This window comes from Giraffa tippelskirchi, chromosome 3 (genome assembly GCF_054371585.1).
Source record: "Giraffa tippelskirchi isolate mGirTip1 chromosome 3, T2T-mGirTip1v1.2.pri, whole genome shotgun sequence".
Classification (NCBI taxonomy): domain Eukaryota; kingdom Metazoa; phylum Chordata; class Mammalia; order Artiodactyla; family Giraffidae; genus Giraffa; species Giraffa tippelskirchi.
In genome coordinates this window covers 95948254-95972720 of record NC_137277.1, presented here as the reverse complement: position 1 = coordinate 95972720, position 24467 = coordinate 95948254, and the positions used below count along the sequence as shown (strand labels likewise).

The 24467-nt window shown below is 36.1% G+C and overlaps 1 protein-coding gene across 8 annotated transcripts in view; it reads right to left on the bottom strand.

Annotated features, from left to right (window-relative positions):
• KCNH7 (potassium voltage-gated channel subfamily H member 7) overlaps positions 1-24467 on the bottom strand; it is a 509719-nt gene that overhangs the window by 51074 nt on the left and 434178 nt on the right. For all 8 annotated transcript variants that reach the window (XM_081581582.1, XM_081581581.1, XM_081581583.1 and 5 more), the window contains 2 exons: positions 21734-22159; positions 4799-5198 (listed from right to left, as the gene is read on the bottom strand). In XM_081581582.1, the coding sequence (XP_081437708.1) occupies positions 4799-5198; positions 21734-22159 (826 nt within the window). The remainder of the gene's footprint in view (positions 1-4798; positions 5199-21733; positions 22160-24467) is intronic.

The window sequence follows — 24467 nt, the reverse complement described above, 5'->3', positions numbered from 1 at the left end:
ACTGGCATAAAATATGAATCTAAAGCAAGTTGGCAGACCATACAATCATTTCTCTCAACTCAGTATTTTGTTTAGCCTTCCTTAACAGGAAATTCTTTCACCAAAATGATTTGCTTCACCTTGAGGTACTATACAAATAAAACAGGTATAATTTAAAACTTCAGCATGCCACACTCAAAATCTGAGATGCTCACCAAGTTAATGAATTTAGAAAGTTAAAGTGATGTTGCTCAGTTGTGTCTCTTTGCCCTCCCATGAACTGTAACCTGCCAGGTTCCTCCGTCCATGGGATTTTCCAGGCAAGAATACAGGAGTGGGTTGCCATTTCCTTCTCCAGAGGATCTTGCCGACCCAGGGATCGAACCTGGGCCTCCTACACTGCAGGCAGACTCTTCACCATCTGAGCCCACCAGGGAATCCCAATGAATTTAGGGTCATTGGGTAGTAGTTGAAACATGCTGATAAAACAAATAAAAATGCTTTCTATCTAGTACGCAAACTTAAAAAGATAAATTTTGATGATGTATAATTTAGGTACAACAAAATGGATCTGTTTTAAGTGTACAGCTCAGTTAGTTGACAAATGTACACACCCCTGTTAACACAATCAAGATATAGAGCGTTTTCATCATCCCAGAAGATTCCACTGTGTCCCTTGGCTGCCTGCCCACTTGTTTTCTAGGCTAACTCTAGACAACCACTGAGCTCCTTTATGTCATGACAGATTAGTTTGCATTTCCTAGAGTTTCATATAAATAGAATCATAATGGACATATTTATCTATGTCTGACTTCTTTTTCAGTCATATTAGTTTTGAAATTCTGTTTGTATGTGTCAGCAATTTGTTCTTTTTTTTTTTTTTATCATGAGTAGATTTGCATCACATGGTTCTACCAAGTTCATTTATCTCTTCTGTTGATGAAATCTCACCATTTCTAGTTTTTGGCTATTATGAATAAAACTGTTATGAACATTTGTGTACAAGTCTTTGTGTGGGCATACATTTTCATTTCCCTTTGAAAGAACTAGAAATAGAATTGCTCATCTGTGTGGTATGTTTGGACCTCCCTGGTGGCTTAGTGGTAAAGAGTCTGTCTGACAATGCAGTAGACTAGGGTTTGATCCCTGGGTTGGGAAGATACCCAGGAGAAGGTAATGGCAACCCACTCCAGTATTCTTGCCTGGGAAATCCCATGGACAGAGAAGCCTGGGGAGATAGAGTCACCGGGGTTGCAAAGAGTTGGACACAGTTTAGCCACTGAGCCCACATGCAGGTGGTTATGTTTAAGGAACTGCCAAGCTATTTCCCAAATTTGGTGTGATTTTACATTCTCACCAGCAGTACTTGAGAATATCAGCTGTTCTACAACCTTCCGAACATTTGGTGCTGTCTTATTTTAACCATCGTAGAGCATTAATTGCATTTCCGTGACAACTAATAATATCTCTCCATGTATTTATTGGCCATTGACATATCTTCTTTTGTGAAATGTCTGCTTAAAACTTTTTCTCATTTTTTTAAATTGAGTTGTCTTCTTATTATGGAGTTGTAAGAATTCTTGATATATTCTAAATGCAAATCTTTTTCTAGATCTAAGTATTGAGAGTATTTTTTTCTAGTCTATCATTTGCTTGTTCCTCTTAACAGTGTCCTTTGGAAAGCTAAAGTTACTAATTTTGATGAAATCCAAATGCTTATATACTTTGTTTAGTTTTCTGTTATTTAAAAAAGAAGTTGTAGGAATATTGTAAGGTTTCAGTTTCTCCATCATGGCTAGAAGCAGAAATCCAGTTACTTCTTTTTACGTATCATAAAAACAAGAAATTCTCCTAAGATGTTTGTCAAGCAAGTCAGAGATGAAATATATTTGCCTTTATATATTGGTTTATAGGTTTTAAAAATCAAATGTGTATATTATATTTATAACATTTGAATACAGATATACTTATGTTATATATTAATACCAGAACAAATAGATATAAATATGTGATCATAACTTATATTCTCACTTATTTAATTCCACTTACACTTTCATTTTTCATCTTGAATTGTGCATATTTTTAAAAAGAATTCTGTGGTTACTGTTCTCTGTACACATTCAGCAGCAAAACTGGTGACTGTCTTTGCAAATAGAAGTTTTTAAAAATGTATCTATAGGTATCTGAGTTAGTTGAATTTAATTAGATGATAGCCTTTAATGTTTAATTTTTGGTTTCCTTGAATTATATTGCTGCAAGAGGGATTGCAGATTACTTTGTTTGGTTTAAAATTTTTATTTTAGAATGAAGATTAGTTTTAAAGAAGCTTTGGGAAAAAGAGTTCAACTTGATAACTGACTATAACAACTTTAACTTGCAGTAGTAAATATACAATATTTTACATTTATATTTTGGATATTATATTTTATTTTTAGGTTTAAATCAAACCACTCATATAATTGAGGGATATGTACTTAGTATAAAAATAGAACTAAATACAGAAAATTAAACCATTTCTTAATACAGTTGGGTCTAAATGAAAATATCATGTGTAGATATACACAAATACATTAAATGGCTATGAAAATTTCAAGGCATGCTTATTATTGCTAAGTTTCCGATCTTATTTTACCTTTTATGGCATAATAGCTCATGATCCAATTCTCTAGGAATATGTATAAATTTTTTTCCCGTGAGATGCTAAGCTTTACATAATCCCATTTTGATTAAGTTTTGTAGAAGTAAGTCTGTTATTCAAATAAAAGATATTATGTGGGATATGGATATAGCTTAGTCAACCCAATTAACTAGAGTGTTTTTTCTTAAAAGATAGAATTCCTCTGCAGGAAACAAATATTCTTCCTAAACAATCAATAGAAATAGCATAATGTCACATTCAAAAAAGCAAAAAAACAGAAAGAAAGGAAGGGAAGTAGAGAGGGAGGGAGGAAGAAAAGAAAGGAAAAAGGAAGGAAAAAGACACAAAGAAAAGACCAAGAAAAACTGGCAGTAATTCCCTGATTTAAGGATTAGATGTTGGACAGATGAGCCTGGTTGGCTACAGTCCACGTTGTCACAAGTGACTAAACCACCATCACCATAGAGCAAGTAAAGAACTGAGTTCTCTAATTTAAAATAATTTACATGATAAATAGTACCCTGCATTTCACTTAATCCTCACAAGAGGTAGGGATTCCTGTGGGGTGAACATGTTAAACTTCAGTGCTCTTAAAAAGGGCTTCCCAGGTGGCGCTAGTGGTATAGAACCTGCAGGCCAATGCAGGTTAGACATATAAGACAGTTCGATCTCTGGGTGGGGAAGATCCCCTGGAGAAGGGAATAGCAACCCACTCCAGTATTCTTGCCTGGAGAATCCCATGGACAGAGGAGCCTGGTGGGCTACAGCCCATAGAGTCGCACAGAGCCGGACACGGACTGAAGCAACTTAGCATGGCATAGCTCTTAAAAAATTCTTCCTTGCCAATTCTGTTTCAAGATTCAAGTCCTGTTTTCTTTTAAAAAGAGTATATATATATATATATTTCTATACCTGTGTATAAATAATTAAAAACATACTTTTTTTCTTTTCTTTGTTACCAATGCCACTAAAATTGATAGCCACTATAAAGTATTTAGTAGCAGTTGCAACCACAGAATGGTTGGGGCTGTGTTTGTTCTGTAAGAGTCAGTCTCTCTGGAATGAATTTTTCTATTTTTTCCAGAGGGCTCCACTTCCATGTCCTTCTGAGTGTAATTCTGCTTTTTGGTTTGTAGCAAGACTTAGCCTGAATTTTCAGAATATTTTAAGAGTTATTTAAATGTAATGTTATTTGTCTATACAATCTTACTAAAATAAAAACATAAGACATACATATGAAAAGTAAATTTTAAATACAGTGAACACTAAACTATTTGAATCAATAAACAATACACTAATATGGATCTATTTAAGTTTCATAAATAAAGCTTATCTAGCACATTTTATTACTCAATATATTAACATTCAAAAATTAACTCTCTGGATCTATTTTCAAATTTGTATGCAATCTAAGGATGATGCTCTTTTTCAAACTTTAAAAATCCATCATGCTTTTGTCAGTTGCTGCCTGGTATAAACAAGGTTATTTTTAGAAGTTCCAAAGTGTGAGTTTTTAAAATTAATATTAAAACATCTTTAGTTTTACAAAGTTTTTTTTTCTTATTCCAAAGAATATAACTTATAAATGATGCTCATAGCATTACCCATTGTAGGGTAAAGGGCAGTCACTTAGGTCTTTGGCATAATGTCACAGACAAAAGGAATTTTTAGTCAAATGACAAGGAAAAATACAAATATATATGTATGTATATATGTGTATACATGTATATATGAAAGATTAGCTTACACTATAATTAGTAGGGTGATATTTACGTATCTATATCTATCTACTAATGTCTGTATATCTAGTTATGTAATGTAAACAAATCCTTCCTATTCTAATCTGGTCTCAGCTTGAAATATTACAGAACATAACCATTAGTAATAAATTACAGACACATTTTTGCATCAGTAAAAGTGAACTTCAAGTCTCAATTCCTGAATCCCAAGGACCATGTCGCTCTAGTTTTATGCTCATAGTTTTCTGAGGTCATGCAAGATCTTTGGTGTCTCCCCTCACAGAGAGAATCAGATTTGATAAAAAAAAATACCCATCTATTTAATCCCATTATCTCTACAATTTTCTATAATTTTTTCTTTGCCTTCTTCTAAATGTTTTAGAGACATTGATTTTGTACTATTATTTTATCCTAATAGATAACAAAAGAGAAATCTACTTACAGCCAATCAACATAACACAAATCGAAAAGATTTTCTCCGAATTGGTGTTAGGAGACACATTCCCAAATCCCACACTTGTTAAACTGCTGAAGGTAAAATAAAGTGCTGTGACGTATTTATCTTTAATGGATGGTCCAGAACTTGAGTCACTGTCATTGTAACGTTTCCCAATTTGTTGTCCTAAGGAATCCAACCAGCCGATTTTGTCAGTCAGGTAGGGCCTTTCTACATTCCCAATGGCATACCAAATGCAAGCCAGCCAGTGAGCAATCAGGGCGAATATGCACATTAAGAGCATTAGAACTGCAGCCCCATATTCTGAGTATCGATCAAGTTTTCGGGCCACTCTTACAAGACGAAGGAGTCGAGCTGTCTTCAAAAGACCAATTAATGTTGTTGTCTGTGGAAATAAATGTGCATGATCAGAAACAGTTGGTAAACAATTCAGTGTGTGTTTCTGTGTAGCAAAGTAAGTAGAAATAGGTTACAAAAATATGATAGCACTGAAGATAACTGCATATTTGAATTAAACGTCAAGGTTAGTTTTTTTCTTTTTTTTTTAACATTTGCTTTGGAAAGTACTTTGAAAGTGTATGGTACATTAATTCAGCATGTTGGCATGTAATATTTTTGGGACAGAGACCATGCTTTGTTTTGCACTTTAACCATTTGCCTGGCACATAATGGGAACTCAGTAAATCATTCATTCACTGACAAACATCCCAGTGTGTTACTGGTGGGCCTAGCAAGTGGGATTATCATGTTGAGCAAATGGACACGGTCATTTTTATAGTAGAAAAAGATACTTATTTATTAGACAAAGCGTCACTTTTCATAAAGAGAAACAAGGGCCACTGTCTATTGGGGAGAAATAAATATTTTTAAAACAAATAATAAGATCATATCAGAGAGTGAAAAGTGTGACAATGATAATAAAAACAGAGCGATATGACAGAGGGTGTTCAGGAGCTTGGGTTGGGATGAGAACCATTTTAGAAATGAAAGCCAAAGAGAATCTTGCTGACAAGTTGACATCAGAGTTTAGAAGGGTTTCAGTGAGGAGCCAGTCAAGCAGATAACTGGGAAACTTATTGGATGATTGCATGCATGCATTAAATACTATATTCAGATTCAGGTTTTCCTTTTTAAATGTGTTGAATCAATAAATTGTTTCTTGATATCCCAATGATATTATGTATTTTGCTTTGGGATGTGATATGTGTAACTAATTGCATGACTATTATTGACCAGATATCTAAAGATAGGGCACTTCTAAATAATAACAGGATACTTAACTGGTTGCTTGGATTTGAAATCTGATAAGTACAAATTATAAGTTCATTTCTTAGGTTTCCTAAATAATGTCAACTATAAGTACTACATAATTCACAGGGTATATAATTATTCCACGTTACATGGTATTTACCAATCAATTATTGAGTCATTTTATGTGTTCACTGTTGGTGTTTATTTCTCAAAGTACATCCATCTTTGTTAAGAACACATATTTTAATTAAAGAAATAGCATGTGGCAGAACTATCACCCTATATCTTCATATTGATTTGGTGAGAAAAGAGCTCCAAATATCAAGAAAATACTTTCATTAACATTCTAAAATCAGGGTTACAGTTTTTTTTCCCCTTATGCCAGAGTGGTCGCAAGGGAAGGAAAGATTTCTGTCTCCCCTGAATTCTTTTCAGTTAGTATTCGAATCTTCTAGAGAGCAGTTTGGGTACTTGTGATAGTCTTATTACAATTTGGATTCTGGTCAGTGCTCACTTAGGAATGGGAGGAGAGGTGAGTCTTCTCTGTTTCCAAAACTGAGTTATTTTTTAGGGTGTAGTAAGGGAAACAGTGTCTTTTCATCACAAATTTAAAATTATGTCTCTTCAATGAATGAATGGTGAATTTCAATGAGTATGAGGTGGGTTCCTGGGAGAAAAGACAACTTTCGACTATTTGTATTATCAAAGTTTCAGTGTAGCAGTTATGAGTTAGAACTTTGGAACAAACTTAGGTTTGAAATTCTGCTTCCATAACAGTGTGTCACCACAGACAACTAATTGAATCTTTAAGCATCAATTTCTTCTTTTGTAAATGGGCATAATAATGCCTCCTTCTAGCATTGTAGGTAATACCCAGTACATTGTAACTGTGTTTTTATTTTGATATCTCATATGCTTTTGTTTCCATCACTAAGCAGTAACTTTATATTGTAAAATGGGTTGTTAGAGCGACATATTTCCCAAATGTGTTACTCTGATATCAGGAATTTCGAATGGAAGCTTTTGAACACTGGTCTTTCAGCTCCCCTGGGAAACTGCAGGGATTTTTAAAGACAAGACTATCATCTAGATGCACTGACTGCTCAGACTCTTTAACAGAAATCAAACTGTTTCAGCGTAACTCCATTTCTACACTTCAGAGCTTAAGTTTGCACATTTATTTTTCCTCCAGTTTTGATTCCTATTTACTTATGTGGAGAAATCAGAAATATTTGAGGGTTATTGTTCAAAACTGCCTTTTTTTAGGAGCAATTTCTGAAACTCAAGATAAACGAAATATAATGAAATCTGTATAGGTATTTTGTTAATGATGTCAAATGCTTCAGAATAAATGAGCTGTTTTAACAACATATTGTGATAAAAAGTACTACCAACTCTTTTGGCTACAAAGATGGTAGAGCAAAATGGTGTTATGAAAAGGAAAGGAATCAAATCTGCTGTATATGCCACTTCCTTCCTTTTTGCCCTCCTCTCAGAAGAAATCTCTGGTGTTTCTTCTACAATTATGTCAAAATGAGGTGAAATCTAGATGACAGTAAGTTTCCTGAGAAGGTAAATAAATATAATGACACACAAGTGACATATTTTCTGTACCAAAAAAGCTGAAAAAGTAAGGTACATGATGAAGTCCCAAAGGAGCCGACACAAAGGAACTGCAGAAGGAGAGGAGGACAGAGAGGGAGAGGGAGGGGAAGAGTGAAAGTGTTGGGGGTAGAGAGTACTTTCAGCTGCATCTTAAGGATGAGTGAATATTGACTTCAACAGGCAAAGCCATTCTCTTTTGATTCTATAACTTGTACCAAGTAACAAATGACTTTTCTGTGATTATCAAGATGCTGCTAATATGCCTGGGCATTCTTCCTTAGTTACAGCTGTGTACAGTACACCTTATAGATGACACTTAGGCTAGTGATAACTCTTTTTTCTTTCTTTAAATATCTCTTTGAAGATTTAAGGTGTTTTGCCCCAGATAATACAATAAAGAGAAGCGACTGTACCAAAATTTCAGAAAAAATATGGGCAAAAAAAAAAAAAAAGATCAATCTCTTCTTTTTGATTTGTTAGGCTATTAGTTTCCATTGTTTAGTTCAATGAACTATCTTTGTGTTATCTGCAAGTCAAAAATGGGACCAACAACTACCTTATAATTGATAGTTTTTGGCTGATTAGAATATTTTCAGAATGCATAGTTATCTCAGGGTATATCTAAGTTCATGTAATACCCAGACATACTATGAAAATCTACCTTAGTGGGTGTTTTTTCAATTTTTGCAAACAGAAATAAAACTATCCTGAAACTAATGACAAGAACTTTTAAAATAGTAGAGGTAAAGAAGTTTCTCTTAGGTGGTATTTCTTGAATTTTTCACTGGTTTTAGAAAAATATTCTTTGTTTATGGTTACTTTTGGTAAAGAGTGAAAAGCATATAAAAGCTCACTAGAGGTAAGAGTAATCATTATGATATAATATAAAGATAGAAAAACAATAAATAAGATCTAGAAAGAGGTGGACTATTTTGCAGTAGGTCAAAGCAAGGTCCATTGTTTTCCAGTACTGTCTATTAATACATAGAAAAAGAGATATAATAAACTTTAACAAGTCAATTTTCCACCGCAACAGTAACTATGCCAGTTCAGAATTCAACTCCTTTACCCTGATTGAACAACATCTCAAACTCTTTTTGCCTGAATACCACAGTAAAGAAGACCATCTTAAGACTTTCATTTTGTCACAATTTTTTAAAAATGTGATATGATTCTTCCCCTGGAAATTTAATTTTTCAAATTTCTGAGTAGCTGATGAATATCATCCAATTTCAGTTTTTTAAAAAAATGTTACCCACATCTACAGTTTATTAAAGCCCCAGATACTTTTTTTATATTGGGGTAAAAGCTACTTTCCCTTATTAAGTACAACTTTCTTACCTGAATTTTATATTAAGGATATACACTTTAAACAAGTACAGTTTTGTCAATATGTTAGATAGCAGGCTCAGACTAAAAAAAAAAAACTACGAGACTTTTTTCCACTAGATATTTTACAGTAGTTCAGGCATTCTCTCTTAATGTAAATAGAATTATTTTTGAAGAAAAGCAATGTTTTTTTGAAATTAAAATAGGTGAAGTATTAAACAATTCTCTACTTATGAATAAGTTTAGCTACAGTTACACTGAGAAAGCATCATAATAGGAGGAAATCTCATGCTTGAGAATTTTTCAAAACAATTTTGAAAAATAATTCTCTGTAGCAAGCATTTTTAAAAATCTTATATTTAAAATACTTTATTTCAGGGTTTAATCTCAAAATCCTTGCCTGTCGTAAGTAGATAGACTTATTCTTTTATGAATGAGAAAATGTAAATATGTGATCTTTGGTTCTGGCTGCTGGTTGTTAGATGAATGTCACTGAAACTTTCTACTTAATCCATCATTCTGTCCTGTTTATCAAGTAATGTATATTTTTAGTCTCTCAGTTGTGTCCAATTCTTTACAATCCCTGGACTGTAGCCCACCAGGCTCCTCTGTCCATGGGATTCTACAGGCAAGAACACTAGAGTGGGTTGCCATTTTCTCCTCCAGGGGATCTTCCTGACCCAGGGACTGAATCTCTGTCTCCTCCATTATAGGTGGATTCTTTACCTGCATAATCTGGGAAGCAAAATATTTGGGTTCAAATGGGAAAAGGGGGTTCCTGGGTGGCTCAGATGGTAAAGAATCTGCCTGCAATGCAGGAGACCTGTGTATGATCCCTGGGTTGGGAAGATCCCCTGAGAAGGAACTGGAAACCCACTCCAGTACTCATGGAGAATTCCATGGACAGAGGAGCCTGGTGGGCTATAGTCCATGGGATCCCAAAGAGTTGGACACGACTGAGCAACCAACACACATAATGGGGAAAAGGGAACACTTACTGAGTAATAAATTCTATAACTCCATACTCATGTTTTGTTTTAGATTTCATTTCTATTCCCTTTAAGTTCTAGTACTTGCAAACATCATTCAATAAACTGCCCCCAAAACACAATAATACTGAAACTAATTTTTATTTTTTTTGTCCAGCTTGAGTCATATTATTTTAATATCTCTAAAATACATTCACTAATACAATCAAAGAGCTGTATTTTCAGTGTGTAAAAAACATGGGGGGGGGCACCTAGCTTAGCCTTTCCTTATTTGTACCAAACCTCATAAATTTCTCAACAACAGGCTTTTAAAAAGAAGATTTTACAATCTCCAATATTTAACATCCTTTACTCTCGAGATATTTCTATTTTTATTTTGTTTTAAAATTAACATTCTATTTTGCTGCATTTCAATCTTACTTTTTCTTTAGTTATAGTAACACAGAAAACTGATCACCAAATGATTTTAAATAGTAGTAGGCAAATGCTGCAGTAAATAAACAATTATGATATTATGTTATACCTTTACATTTGGAATTTGGCTTGTTCTGGAAACATTTAACCAAAACTTATTTTGTCTTTAACAAATTTTAGTCAGTGGATTACATATAAGTAATGGATAAGTGAAGAACTTAATGCAAAATTTATTGATGGAATACTCTTATTATTCCTTAGTTCAAGAATTATTCCATTGTGGATTCTTTGTCTCTTACTTGTCATGCCACAGACTTTTAGAAACATGACCAGTAACCTCAAATACAATCAGTTGAAACTTCTGCCATAATTCCTAAAAACTATCTAATGAGAGACATAGCTACTTTATGTGTAGACACATACAAACATGCAGGCCTGCAAAATATTCATTGTTATTTCAATTTGAACATGAGTATGTCTAATGTTTTAGAAATTCATTTCAAACAAACTAATGACAACTACTGTAGAGATCAGGCTCAGAAAGAATACTGACAAAATGATCAAAGTTTCTATAACAGAGGCCTGCTTTGCTTTCCCTTGTAACCATTCCATGATTTATCTATCACACTAATGAAGCAAACGTATCAATGTGAGCAGAAACTCCTCCTCTCTATTAAAACTTCTGTCAAAAGGCCTTGCCTGCATTCAGAATTGATGAAAAATAACAGTGAAGTGTGAAAGGGGAGAGGTCAATTAATTAATCAAAATACTACTACATATTTTCAGGGGAGTAAGAGTTTAGTGAAACACGTAACTAAACAGAGAGCTCTAGAGTCTAACTATTAATATCTCTGAAGTAACATTTAACACAGAGAAGCAAACTATGGAAAAATTTGAAGCAGATAATGAAAAGCTGACTTTTTGGAGACAACCAATAATATTCTGGTTGAAATAATTCCAGACAATTGAAGAGACAGAGCCAAAGCGAAAACAATGCTGAGTTGAGGATGTGACTGGTGATGGAAATAAAGTTCAATGCTATAAAATTAATATTGCATAGAAACATGGAATGTTAGGTCCATGAATCAAGGTAAATTGGAAGTGGTCAAACAGGAGATGACAAGAGTGAACATCGACATTTTAGGAATCAGTGATCTAAAATGGATCAGAATGGAGGAATTTAATTCAGATGACCATTATATCTACTACTGTGGGAAAGAATCCCTTAGAAAAAATGGAGTAGCCATCACAGTCCACAAAATAGTCCAGAATGCAGTACTTGGGTGCAATCTCAAAAATGACAGAATGATCTCTGTTCCTTTCCAAGGCAAAACTTTCTTATAACAGTAATCCAAGTCTATGCCCCAAAAAGTAATGCTGAAGAAGCTGAAGTTGAATGGTTCTATGAAGACCTACAAGATCTTCTAAAACTAACACCCAAAAAAGATGTCCTTTTCATCGTAGAGGACTGGAATGCAAAAGTAGGAAGTCAAGAGATACTTGGAATAACAGGCAAATTTGGCCTTGGAGTACAAAACGAAGCAGGTCAAAGGCTAACAGAGTTTTGCCAAGAGAACGCATTGGTCATAGCAAACACCCTCTTCCAACAACACAAGAGAAGACTCTACATATGGACATCACCAGATGGTCAATACTGAAATCAGATTGATTATATTCTTTGCAGCCAAAAATGGAGAAGCTCTATAGAGTCAGCAAAAATAAGACTGGGAGTTGACGGTGGCTCAGATCATAAACTGCTTATTGCAAAACTCAGACTTAAATTGAAGAAAGTAGGGAAAACCACTGAACCACTGGACCATTTGGGTATGACATAAATCAAACCCCTTACAATTATACAGTGGAAGTGACAAACAGATTCAAGGGATTAGATCTGATAGAGTACCTGAAGAACTATGGGCGGAGGTTTGTGACTTTGTACAGGAGGCAGTAATCAAGACAATCCCCAAGAAAAAGAAATGCAAAAAGGCAAAATGATTGTCTGAGGAGGCCTTACAAACAGCTGAAAAAGAGGAGCTAAAGGCAAAGGAGAAAAGGAAAGATATACCCATCTGAATGCAGAGTTCTAAAGAACAGCAAAAAAAGATAAGAAAACCTTCCTAAGTGGTCAGTGCAGAGAAATAGAGGGAAATAATAGAATGGGAAAGACTAGTGATCTCTTCAAGAAAATTAGAGATACCAAGGGAACATTTCATGCAAAGATAAGTACAATAAAGGATAGAAACTGTATGGACCTAATAGAAGCAGAAGATATTAAGAAGAGGTGGCAAGAATACACAGAAGAACTGTACAAAAAAGATCTTCATGACCCAGATAACCACAATGGTGTGATCACTCACCCAGAGCCAGACACCCTGGAATGTGAAGTCAAGTGGGAAGTGGAAGCATCAATACGAACAAAGCTAGTGGAAGTGAAGGAATTCCAGTTGAGCTATTTCAAATCCTAAAAGATGATGCTGTGAAAGTGCTGCACTCAATATGCCAGCAAATTTGGAAAACTCAGCAGTGGTCACAGGACTGGAAAAGGTTGGTTTTTATCGCAGTTCCAAAGAAAGGCAATGCCAACAATGTAGATACTAACACACAATTGCACTCATCTCACATGCTAGCAAAATAATGCTCAAAGCTCTCCAAGGAAGGCTTCAACATTATGTGAACTGAGAATGTCCAGATGTTCAAGCTGGATTTAGAAAAGGCAGAGAATGAGAGATCAAACTGCCAACATCTGTAGGATCAACAAAAAAGCAAGAGAGTTCCAGAAAAACATATACTTTGGCTTTATTGACTGTGTAGATCACAACAAACTGAAATATTCTTCAAGAGATGGGGATACCATACCACCTTACCTGCTACCTGAGAAATCTGTATTCAGGTCAAGAAGGAACAGTTATAACTGGGCATGGAACAATGGACTGGTTCCAAGTTGGGAAAGGAGTACATCAAGGCTGTATTTTGTCACCCTGCTTATTTAACTTATATACAGAGTACATTATGTGAAATACTGGGCTGGTTGAAGCACTAGTTGAAATCAAGATAGCAGGGAGAAATATCAATAATCTCAGATATGCAGATGATACAACCTTTATGGCAGAAAGCAAAGAGAAACTAAAGAGCCTCTTGATGAAAGTGAAAGAGGAGAGTGAAAAAGCTGGCTTAAAACTTAACATTCAAAAAACTAAAATCATGGCATCTGGTCCAATCACTTCATGGAAAATACATGAGAAAACAAGGGAAACAGTGAGAGACTTTATTTTCTTGGACTCCAAAATCAATGCAGATGGTGACTACAGCCATGAAATTAAAAGCCACTTGCTCCTTGGAAGAAAAGCTATGACCAACATAGACAGCATGTTAAAAAGCAGAGACATTACATTCCAACAAAGGCCCATCTAGTCAAAGCTTTGCTTTTTCCAGTGGTCATGTATGGATATGAGAGTTGAACTATAAAGAAAGCTGAGCGCCGAAGAATTGATGCTTTTGAATTGTGGTGTTGGAGAAGACTCTTGAGAGTCCCTTGGACTACAAGGAGATCCAACCAGTCCATCCTAAAGGAAGTCAGTTTAGACTATTCATTGGAAGGACTGATGCTGAAGCTGAAACTCCAATATTTTGCCACCTGATTTGAAGAACTGACTCATTTGAAAAGACCCTGATGCTGCGAAAGATTGAAGGCAAAAGGAGAAGGGGACAACAGAAGATGAGATGTTTGGATGGCATTACCGACTGGATGGACACATGTTTGAGCAAGCTCCAGGTACTGGTGAAGGACGTGGAAGCCTGGCGTGCTGCAGTCCATGGGGATGGAAAGAGTCATACATGACTGTGTGACTGAACTGAACTGAGTAATATTGTTCCTTTGCATCAACGATATTGAGGTAATTTGCTATGGATGGCATGATGCTTGATTATACAAAAATCAAAAAATAGAAAATCTTTTCCTTGATGTCTGGATGGCATTAGCATTAGGAAGATATTAATGACACTGGCAAGCCCCGTTACTGCCACATTCATTTTTGGTGACAATAGATCTTGTGTGATCTGTACACTACACATATGGCATACAGCACAGCTGTATCAGTCAACATTTGCAGTTATCAATGTTCTTAGGTATATAAATATTAATATATGCATATAAACTTTTCTATTATCTATATAAATGCATGTATATATGCAATATACATACATAGCTATGAAATCCTTTATTAAAATGCAAATTTAAAGAAAACTAACATTATCCTGTTTAATATTGAATTTATTGTTTAATTATGGGCTTCCTCATTTTCACTAGGTACAAACATTAAGTTAGAAGACCACTGCTTCCTGGTAGGAAAGCTATGACAAATCTAGACATGTGTTAAAAACCAAAGACATCACTTTGCTTACAAAGGTTCATATTGTTAAGGCTATGGTTTTTCTCATAGTCATGTATGGACATGTGAGAGCTGGACAATAAAGAAGGCAGAACACCAAAGAATTGATCCTTTCAAACTGTGGTGCTGGAGAAGACTCTCAAGAGTCCCTTGGAAAGCAAGGAAATCAAACCAAGCAATCTTAAAGGAAATCAACCCTGAATACTCTTTGGAAGGACTGTTGCTGAAGCCCCAATACTTTGGGCACCTGATGCAAACAGCTGACTCATTGGAAAAGACACTGATGCTGGGAAAGATTGAAGGCAGAAGGTGAAGAGGGTGGCAGAGAATGAGATGGGTGGAAGGCATCAAGGACTCAATGGACATGAACTTGAGCAAACTCTGGGAGACATAGAGGGACAGGGGAGCCTGGCATGCTGCAGTCCATGGGGTCATGAAGAGTCGGACATGACTTGGCAACTGAACAACAACAAGCATCTGATAACTTTGCTGTATCTTTTTATGCAGACATGCCTGAAGCGTTTACATAGTCAACTAGGTATTTTGTAATGAACATTTCTTTTGTTTTTCCTTTATATTAAAGATGGGTATTATATATTTGTGAAATTGTGTGTGTAAGAAGGCTATATTATCTATGACTTTTATTTAACAATAGTAGAAAGGGTCATTAAAAATATCTGTTATGTTGGTTCTGATAGGCCTGGGAACCAACACCTTGTATCTTCATGCCTCTAATGGGCTTCCCTTCTAACTAGCCTGACCCTTCTACGTGGAAAACTCCCACTGGTAATCAAAAACCTCCCCTTCCATGCTCACATGTCCTCCTGTACATAGTAATATTAAAGCTGCCATCAGATAATACTCTAGGGGTCTTTTCTCACTCTCTCCTATAAACTCAGAAATGGCAACCCACTCCGGTATTCTTGCCTGGGAAATCCCATGGACAGAGGAGCTGCGTGGGGTCGTAGAGTTACACACGACCTATCGACTAAACAACTACAACAGAAAGCACGGATCCCAGTAAATGCTAATAGAATGAATGAATCTACTTGAGAAGGGGGTTACTGTACCCTCTTCTAGAAATCAAAAAATTAATTCAGTCAATTCTTATTAAAATTTACTTGAAACTGTAACTGGTAAAGCAAAAGCAGATAAAATTGTGCTACTCTTTGTATAGTGGTGGTGGATGGTTCTGAGTCTTATCAGCCTGTCTTGCTGTCAATCCTTGAGGGCCTCTCGGACTCTCAGGCACCTCCATGAACCCTCAGTTTGAAAAACACTGCACTAGATTACCCCTCATCAGAATGACCTCAAGCTTAGTGATTTTAGATCTTGTCATTTAATTTGGGGATGAAAATCCAAAGAATTTTTTTCAATGGCACCCCACTCCAGTACTCTTGCCTGGAAAAATCCCATGAACGGAGCAGACTGGTGGGCTGCAGTCCATGGGGTCGCTAAGAGTCGGACACGACTGAGAGACTTCACTTTCACTTTTCCCTTTCATGCATTGGAGAAGGAAATGGCAACTCACTCCAGTGTTCTTGCCTGGAGAGTCCCAGGGACGGGGGAGCCTGGTGGGCCGCCGTCTATGGGGTCGCACAGAGTCGGACATGACTGAAGTGACTTAGCAGCATATGATGAAATTTCCCAAATTAACCCATGTGAATGTAAGATCTTATACTTTGAAAGTATTTCTTTTTTCCCTGGTGGCTCAGATGGTAAAGAATCTGCCAATAATGCAGGTGATGTGGGTTTGATCCCTGGGTCAAGAAGATCGCCTAGAGAAGGGAATGGCAACCCACTCCAGTATTCTTACCTGGGACCCATGGACAGACGAGCCTGGCGGGCTACAGTTCATGGGATCTCAAAGAGTTGGACATGACTGAACAACAATAACATGATATATTATACCCTTTGGGGAAAACTTCATTCTGAAATATCACTATATCTTGAAAGGCCTGATTATAGTTATAAGATATAGTTTGCATAGAAAGTTTGCATATCTTCATTGTCACTCTTGAGAAATGCATCATGCAATCCAAGCCATCACTGGTCTTGTTATCCTTCATAGTTGATTCTTTATGCTCCTTTTAGACCACCCCTCCCACTTGCTAGTTTTGATGCCCACATACTTCTCCCTACCACACACCCCAAGCTCCTATGCTTTGCAAGACAATTTGAGTTGCTTGTGTGTGCGCGCAGTTGTGTTGGACTCTGCAATCTTATGGACTGTAGCCTGCTGGAAAACTGTCCTCAAAAGATTTCTTTTCTGTCTCCTATTTTTCCAGGAATCCTAACTGCAACTAGCTAATCTAATAACTACTATACGATAGTAGACACTTAATAAATCTTTGTCGAATAAGTGGATAATTAAGGTATTTATGGATTAATGTGGTAACATTTAAGTTTTAAAAGGAATACTTATTAAAATAACAGGAGTTTAATCCAAAGAGATGGGAAGGATAAAAAAGTAACCTTTGGCAAGTGGTTAGTATGTACCTGGTACTGGTCTAGTCTTTTCACATACACTGCTTTATGTTTAGATATCACAAGAATCTACCTCTCATCATATAACAGAAGAGAAATGAAGTCTTAAATGAGTTAAATATCTTGCTTAAATATAGCAAGTAAGTGGCACAGAGGTGAATCAAACTCAGGTCTGTCTGACTCCAAAGCCAGGATCCCTCCTATATCATATCACATTTTAAGAGTGAGGAGCAGCTTTGGAGACATGGGGGAACCCAGGAAATCATATGGAACAGAGTAAGGAACTGGCATTGCTTTTCTTGATGCAAACTTCACTTTCTCTCTGATACTATATGAGAAAGGTTATCCAGACACCATTTTTTCCCCCAAGATTATTTCATCCTATACTAATGTGAACCACATAAATTTACTCTTGTTTCAGCTCACTTGAACTTCTGTCTGAGACAGTGATAACCTGAATTACTTATTTTAGGAAATCTTTATTTTCAAGTAATACAGTAACTGAAGCTAAACTGATCGTATTGCAATCTAGAAATTACCCTAGAATAATCAGCATATTCTAATATTCACTTGTTTGATTGCTACTGATGAAATATCATTAGTAAATTAACTTCCCATAACAACCTTATTTGTCTATTTATTTGTTACCCATTCTTTCATTTCACTAAGCTGAAATTTATTTACTGTTGGTGTACATATTTTAAAATTTGAAAGAGTGAGGCTTTACTCTTTATCAATAAGAACTTATTTGGTGTAATTACATGGATTTACCCATAATAAGAGGTTCATAAAGATAAATACTGATAAAGAAGTATTTTGCTTTCTTGCCCTTTAATTAAAAACCAAAGTTAGGAGTATCTAACATTAAAATTTCAACTAGTTTAACAGCAGCTGATGTTGAGTATTTTGCTGAGTTTTACATATATTATTTCATCAGAGTCCCAAATTAAAAAAAAAAAACTTAAAGGAAGTAATATTATCATCCTTATAGATGATACAAGTTTGAGACTTTGTCTAAGTTTCGTAGAATCCAGGAAGAATATATTGTTTAACTAACCTGCTCTTTATTCATCCAGTTTGATGGGCATGTTCTATGGGAGACAATTTACCTCTAAACCTATTGTCCCCCTAGCTAAGGAGGATTCTCTTGCCCTCAAGCCCTAATTGGTCAGGAGCAACCATCTACAGAGGATGTTTATGGTATCTGATCTCCTCTTGGAAAAAAAAAAAGATAGTGAGGCCCTGATGGATTCAGAACATGCTCAGTTGCTGAGTCATATTTGACTCTTGGTGACCCTTTGAATTGTAACCCACCAAGCTCCTCTGTCCATGGGATTTTAGGAGTCAAACCCTCATTTTCTATGTTTCTGCATTGCAGGCAGATCCTATACCTGCTGAGCAATTGGGAAAAAAATCTTAAGTGGAAAAGAACCCTGAATTTTAGTTTCTTTTCTTTTTGGCCATGTGTTGTGGTTTGTGGAATCTTAGTTCCCTGACTGAGAATTGGAATATTTCCTGCCATATCAATAAACAAGAGTGCCAGGGTAATCAGTAGCCATGAGGCTGCAGCCCATCCCTATGGAAAGCCCTGAGGGACTCAGGATGTGAAACACACAGGATACTGGCCCCAGAGAGCTTTGATGCATATGAAAGGAATGATTTCAGTGAGCCCAGACTCTTACATCTTCCCATACATAGAAAAGTGCTAAATTCCTTAACTGAAACTCCAATGCTTTGGCCACTTGATGTGAAGAGCTGACTCATTTGAAAAGACCCTGATCCTGGGAAAGATTGAGAGCAGGAAGAGAAGAGGGCAACAGGAGAGGAAGAGGATGCGAGGTTGGAGAGCATCGCTAACTCAACAGATATGAATTTGAGCAAACTCCAGGAAATAGTGAACAACAAGTAAGCCTGGAGTGCTGCAGTTCATGAGGATGCAAAGAGTTGGATGTGACTGAGTGACAACAACAACAAACTCCTTAATTTGGAATATCTAGTTTTCTTTAATTAACAATAATCTTTTGATGTTCAGACTACCTGCCCTTTTTTGCAAAACTATATAACCTGGCTCCTCCACTCACCTCCTCAGAGCAGTTCTCTCAGGATTACTTGACATGCTGTCTATTGGGCATGATGTGAAGTCCTAAAAATTCCCACTGCATAAAACATAACTCTCAACTTCTAGGTTGTGAATGTTTTTTAAGTTGACCTGTATGCAAGTCAGGAAGCAACAGTTAGAACTGGACATGGAACAACGACTGGTTCCAAATAGGAAAAGGAGTACGTCAAGGCTGTATATTGTCACCCTGCTTATTTAACTTATATGCAGAGTACATCATGAGAAACACTGGGCTGGAAGAAGCACAAGCAGGAATCAAGATTGCCAGGAGAAATATCAATAACCTCAGATATGCAGAAGACACCACCCTTATGGCAGAAAGTGAAGAAGAACTAAAGAACCTCTTGATGAAAGAGGAGAGTGAAAAAGCTGGCTTAAAGCTCAACATTCAGAAAACTAAGATCATGGCATCCGATCCCATCACTTCATGGCAAATAGATGGGGAAACAGTGGAAATAGTGTCAGACTTTATTTTTTGGGACTCCAAAATCACTGCAGATAGTGACTGCAGCCATGAATTAAAAGACGCTTACTCCTTGGAAGGAAAGTTGTGACCAACCTAGACAGCGTATTTAAAAGCAGAGACATTACTTTACCAACAAAGGTCTGTCTCATCAAGGCTATGGTTTTTCCAGTGGTCATGTATGGATGTGAGAGTTGGACTATAAAGAAAGCTGAGCACCGAAGAATTGATGCTTTTGAACTGTAGTATTGGAGAAGACTCTTGAGAGTCCCTTGGACTGCACAGAGATCTAACCAGTCCATCCTAAAGGAGATCAGTCCTGGGTGTTCACTGGTAAGACTGATGTTGAAGCTGAAACTCCAATACTTTGGCCACTTGATGCGAAGAGCTGACTCATTGGAAAAGACCCTGATGCTGGGAAAGATTGAAGGCAGGAGAAGGGGACGACAGAGCATGAAATGGTTGGATGGCATCACCGACTCAATGGACATGGGTTTGGGTGGACTCTGGGAGTTGGTGATGGACAGGGAGGCCTGGCGTGCTGCAGTTCATGGGGTCGCAAAGAGTCGGACATGATGAGCAACTGAACTGAACTGATGACCAAGGATTGATCACAGGACCACAGAGGTTAGACATCAGGCTGCAGTGAAGGCATGCAGTCCTAACCACTGGACCACCAGGGCATTCCGAAACCTGAATCTTAAAAATTCCAAACACCAAGCTTATCTTTCTCAATCTAATCCCTTAGTCCTACTTTCACACCTTCTGTAAAACTTTCCATTAGAGAATCCAGGAAATTTATTTACAAAAACTTAACAACTAAGCACAGTAAAGAATCTGCCTGCAATGTGGGAGACCTGGGTTCCATCACTGGGTTGGAAAGAGCCCCTTGAGAAGGAAATGGCAACTCACTCCAGTATTCTGGCCTGGAGAATTCCATGGATTGTATAGTCCACAGAATCACAAAGAGTCAGACACGACTGAACGATTTTCACTCACTCACTCAGCAACTAAGCACAGCACAACACACACAGTGGCAATAAAATAGAGGAGATTTTAGGAGCACATGATTTGTTTTGGTTCAAAGAACCACTTGAGAAGAATCTGATTAAAATTATGGCCTTTCTATCCAGAAAATGCACATCCACTTGTCAAATTTCCTTAAAATTTTCAACTTTATAAGATATTGGGGACACAAGAAGTATTTTCAAACCTAGATATTATTTAAGAGAAGGAGTTTTGGATAAAACATCTCAGAAGATTCCTCTTACACATAATTTGAACATAAAACAAGTCCCTCTTCTCACAAACCACAATAATGAGTTAAGAAAGAAAGAAGCATCTTCATCTTAGATAGTTTTATATCTATAAAGTTAATATGTAGAAATTATACATCCTGGGAATATGCCATGGGCTTCCCTGGTGGCTCAGATGGTAAAGTACCTGCCTGCAATTTGAGAGACCTGGGTTCAATCCCTGGATTGGGGAGATACCCTGGAGGAGGGAATGGCAGCCCATTCCAGTATTCTTGCCTGGAGAATCCTCATGGACAGAGGAGCCTGGTGGGCTATAGTCCATGGGGTCGCAAAGAGTTGAACATGAATAAGCGACTAAGCACAGAATGAAACATTTGTCTTAAAGTTTAATTTGTTTTTTAAAGGATAGTCTTTACTGTTTCTTAGCAAAAATAGAAAAAAAATTGCTAATCATTTGCAATGGTAAAAAGGTCATTTCATTTTATAGCATTTCCAGTTGAAAATGAATTTTATCTGTGAAATATAGAAATTTGTAAAGCAACAACTTATTTTCTAGTTAAAATAGCTTCACTTTATATTTTCAACCCTTTAGAAAATAAGATTCTTAAGCAGCTCTTACCTCATCAGAACCCGATCCAAAAATCAGCAAGTCAAAAGGAATTGCTGCAACCATGTCAATCAGGAACCAGCCTTTGAAGTAGTGTATTGCTATTTTGGCTGGATCACTTACCACCTCTTCATTTTGATTTACATATGTTGTTCTGAAGTTGATTAGAATATCTATGATAAACATAATATCCACAATTAAGTCTACCACATTCAAAGGGCTACAGGAATAGCCACATTCTCGTCTTTTCTGTTCTTCTCTGTCATTGAGGAGAAAGGCTGCAGAATAGGGAGTGAATATAGCAGTGTATATGACCAACAGAAGGATAAGCCAATCCCAGACGGCCTTGAAAGGACTGTAGTGCAATATTGTAAACTTGTTGATGCGTGGTGTCTGCAGTTTATATTCTGGTAGAACATCTGCTCCTAAAGAGAGAACCTGAATAAAGAAAAGAGAACCAAACATTACATAAAAATGTGATTACTTAATCTACAAACCTATAAAAATATTAAGTTGATTATACAGCAAAATCTTCTAGAAAAAACTCATGTAATTATGAACTATATACATTTAAAGGAACCCCATATAAACTTCACAATTTAGTATATTTTACACCAGAAAACTTCATTGGTTTCCTTGATAAATATAATTTTCACTAAAAAAATAATGAATATTGTCCCCAAGGTACTAAGGAATGGTTACTGGTTCCTTTGGAAATAAAACACATTGCTATTTTTAGAAAATCATAAAATCAGTTTGATACATGGGCATTTCACTTTTCAAACTTAAGAAAGAATTGACTGTAATGATTAAGCCTACTTGGATCCATGGTCTTATTTAATTTACATATATTTAATTTATAATTAAGCCTTGATAAATTAAACCTAATTCATTCAAATCTTCAATTAAAATTTTCTCACCTGCAACTCTTTTTTAATATTAGAAAAAGTGACATGAGATTAAAATAAACAAAATGAGTCTTTTCCCTAAAAGGCTGAAGGAGTATTTTATATTCTGAGACAATTATGCTTTCACTTGAACTCCTTCATCACATTTAAGGAATTGTGTAGAAAGGATGGTGCAAGGAGACATTCAGAATATTGATCTGGAAAGATTGCAAGGTTCTCAGCCACCAAAGCTACTTAAACTCTAAGATTTATTTTATTTAATAAAGCATTGCAAGGACTAAAATCATTCACCTTTAGAGTCTCAGTTTATATGAAAAAATGAGAGCTAAACTTGAATTGTGACCCTACTCAGTAGAAAATTTCCATGTAGATTTTAACTTGATTATAATAATAATTTCAATTTTAAATCTCATTTTCATATACCATATGAAATTGACATATACTATATCTTTTTTTCACACATAATGAGCCATTTAAAGAATTTGAGAAGTTAAATAACCCCAACTGAGATACAATAAGACTTTTAAATATAACCATAGTTCAGTTAAAATGGATAAAACTGTTTTTAGATTAACAGCTAAACTGATTCAATTAGCTTTGGAAAAAAATAATAAAGAAATGCGAGTAAAGCCCAGAGTAAATCTGAACTACAATTATATGGTGGAAAAGGAATTTTTATTATGATAAATGATAGGAATTAATTATTAGTAGAAGAGAACTCTGAAAAATGTGATTTCACTGTTTATGAAATACTAAATGTCTTCAGAAATCAAGATTTTTATCAATATTTATATGTAACTCCCAATATCAAAATAAGAATAATGTTTAGATAATCCGTCAATTCGTAAGTGCAGACAACTCTATCCTGTTATGCTTTGTATAAAAACCAGTGTATGATATTTTGGTCCAGAAGGAATGGATCATCTTGTAAGGTATCATTATGTAATGTTCCTTTCTCAAAAACCATGACCTACTCAGTATTTAGAAAGTAAAATCCAAAACCTTATTTTGACTCTCAAAGTCATCTAAAATATAGACCTGTTCTACCTTCTCAGCTCCTTTTCCTGTTAGATTCCTCTGTGCGCTCAGTGTACTCTGGCAAACCATAACTAAAATTTCTCAGATCTTCCCAAATCGCTGACGTCACGAATTTCTCTCATTAAAAAAAAAGGATAGATAATCATCCAAAGGATAAAGAAAGTTATTTTTAAATATATGGGTATATCCTGAGCTTGCTTCCTGATTAAGTTTCATGCTCTTGATACCAATTTTCGACATTGGACAATTTGAATACTTGTTTTAGCAGAAGTGTACATTAGAGTACATCCAGCACCTTAGAGTTGCCCTTGAGATGTAAAAACTGTGGGTAGAACTCTTTGCATCCCACGTATGCAAACTTTCTTGTAACAGTTGGATGACTAAGAGGGGGGATGTGCTAAGAGGGGAGTCTGAAAAATTAGGAAGACATTGCTCCTGACGTCGTAGAACCAATTGTTTATTGGGAGAAATATGAACAAGAAAATGGGAGCCCTACTGAGGTTCACCCAGCTCCTGAGATTGATGGTAGCACTGATGGGGTGGGGGAGCAGCCTTCACAGAGGAATTTCAGGAAAAGATAGCACTTGAACTGAGTCTTCAAGTAGGAAGTGGTTGGGGATGATGAAGTTGGAATGGGAAGGCACTTACAGGCAGAGGAAACAGAATGAGCAAAGGAAGGGATGCATAAAATGCTATGTTGTGTGTTCAGGAACTATAAGCTGCCTTATCTTGCTGACGAATAAAATGCAAGGGAGTAGTGGTGAAGGATGGCAGCAGATGTCTAATGTGACATGACTGGA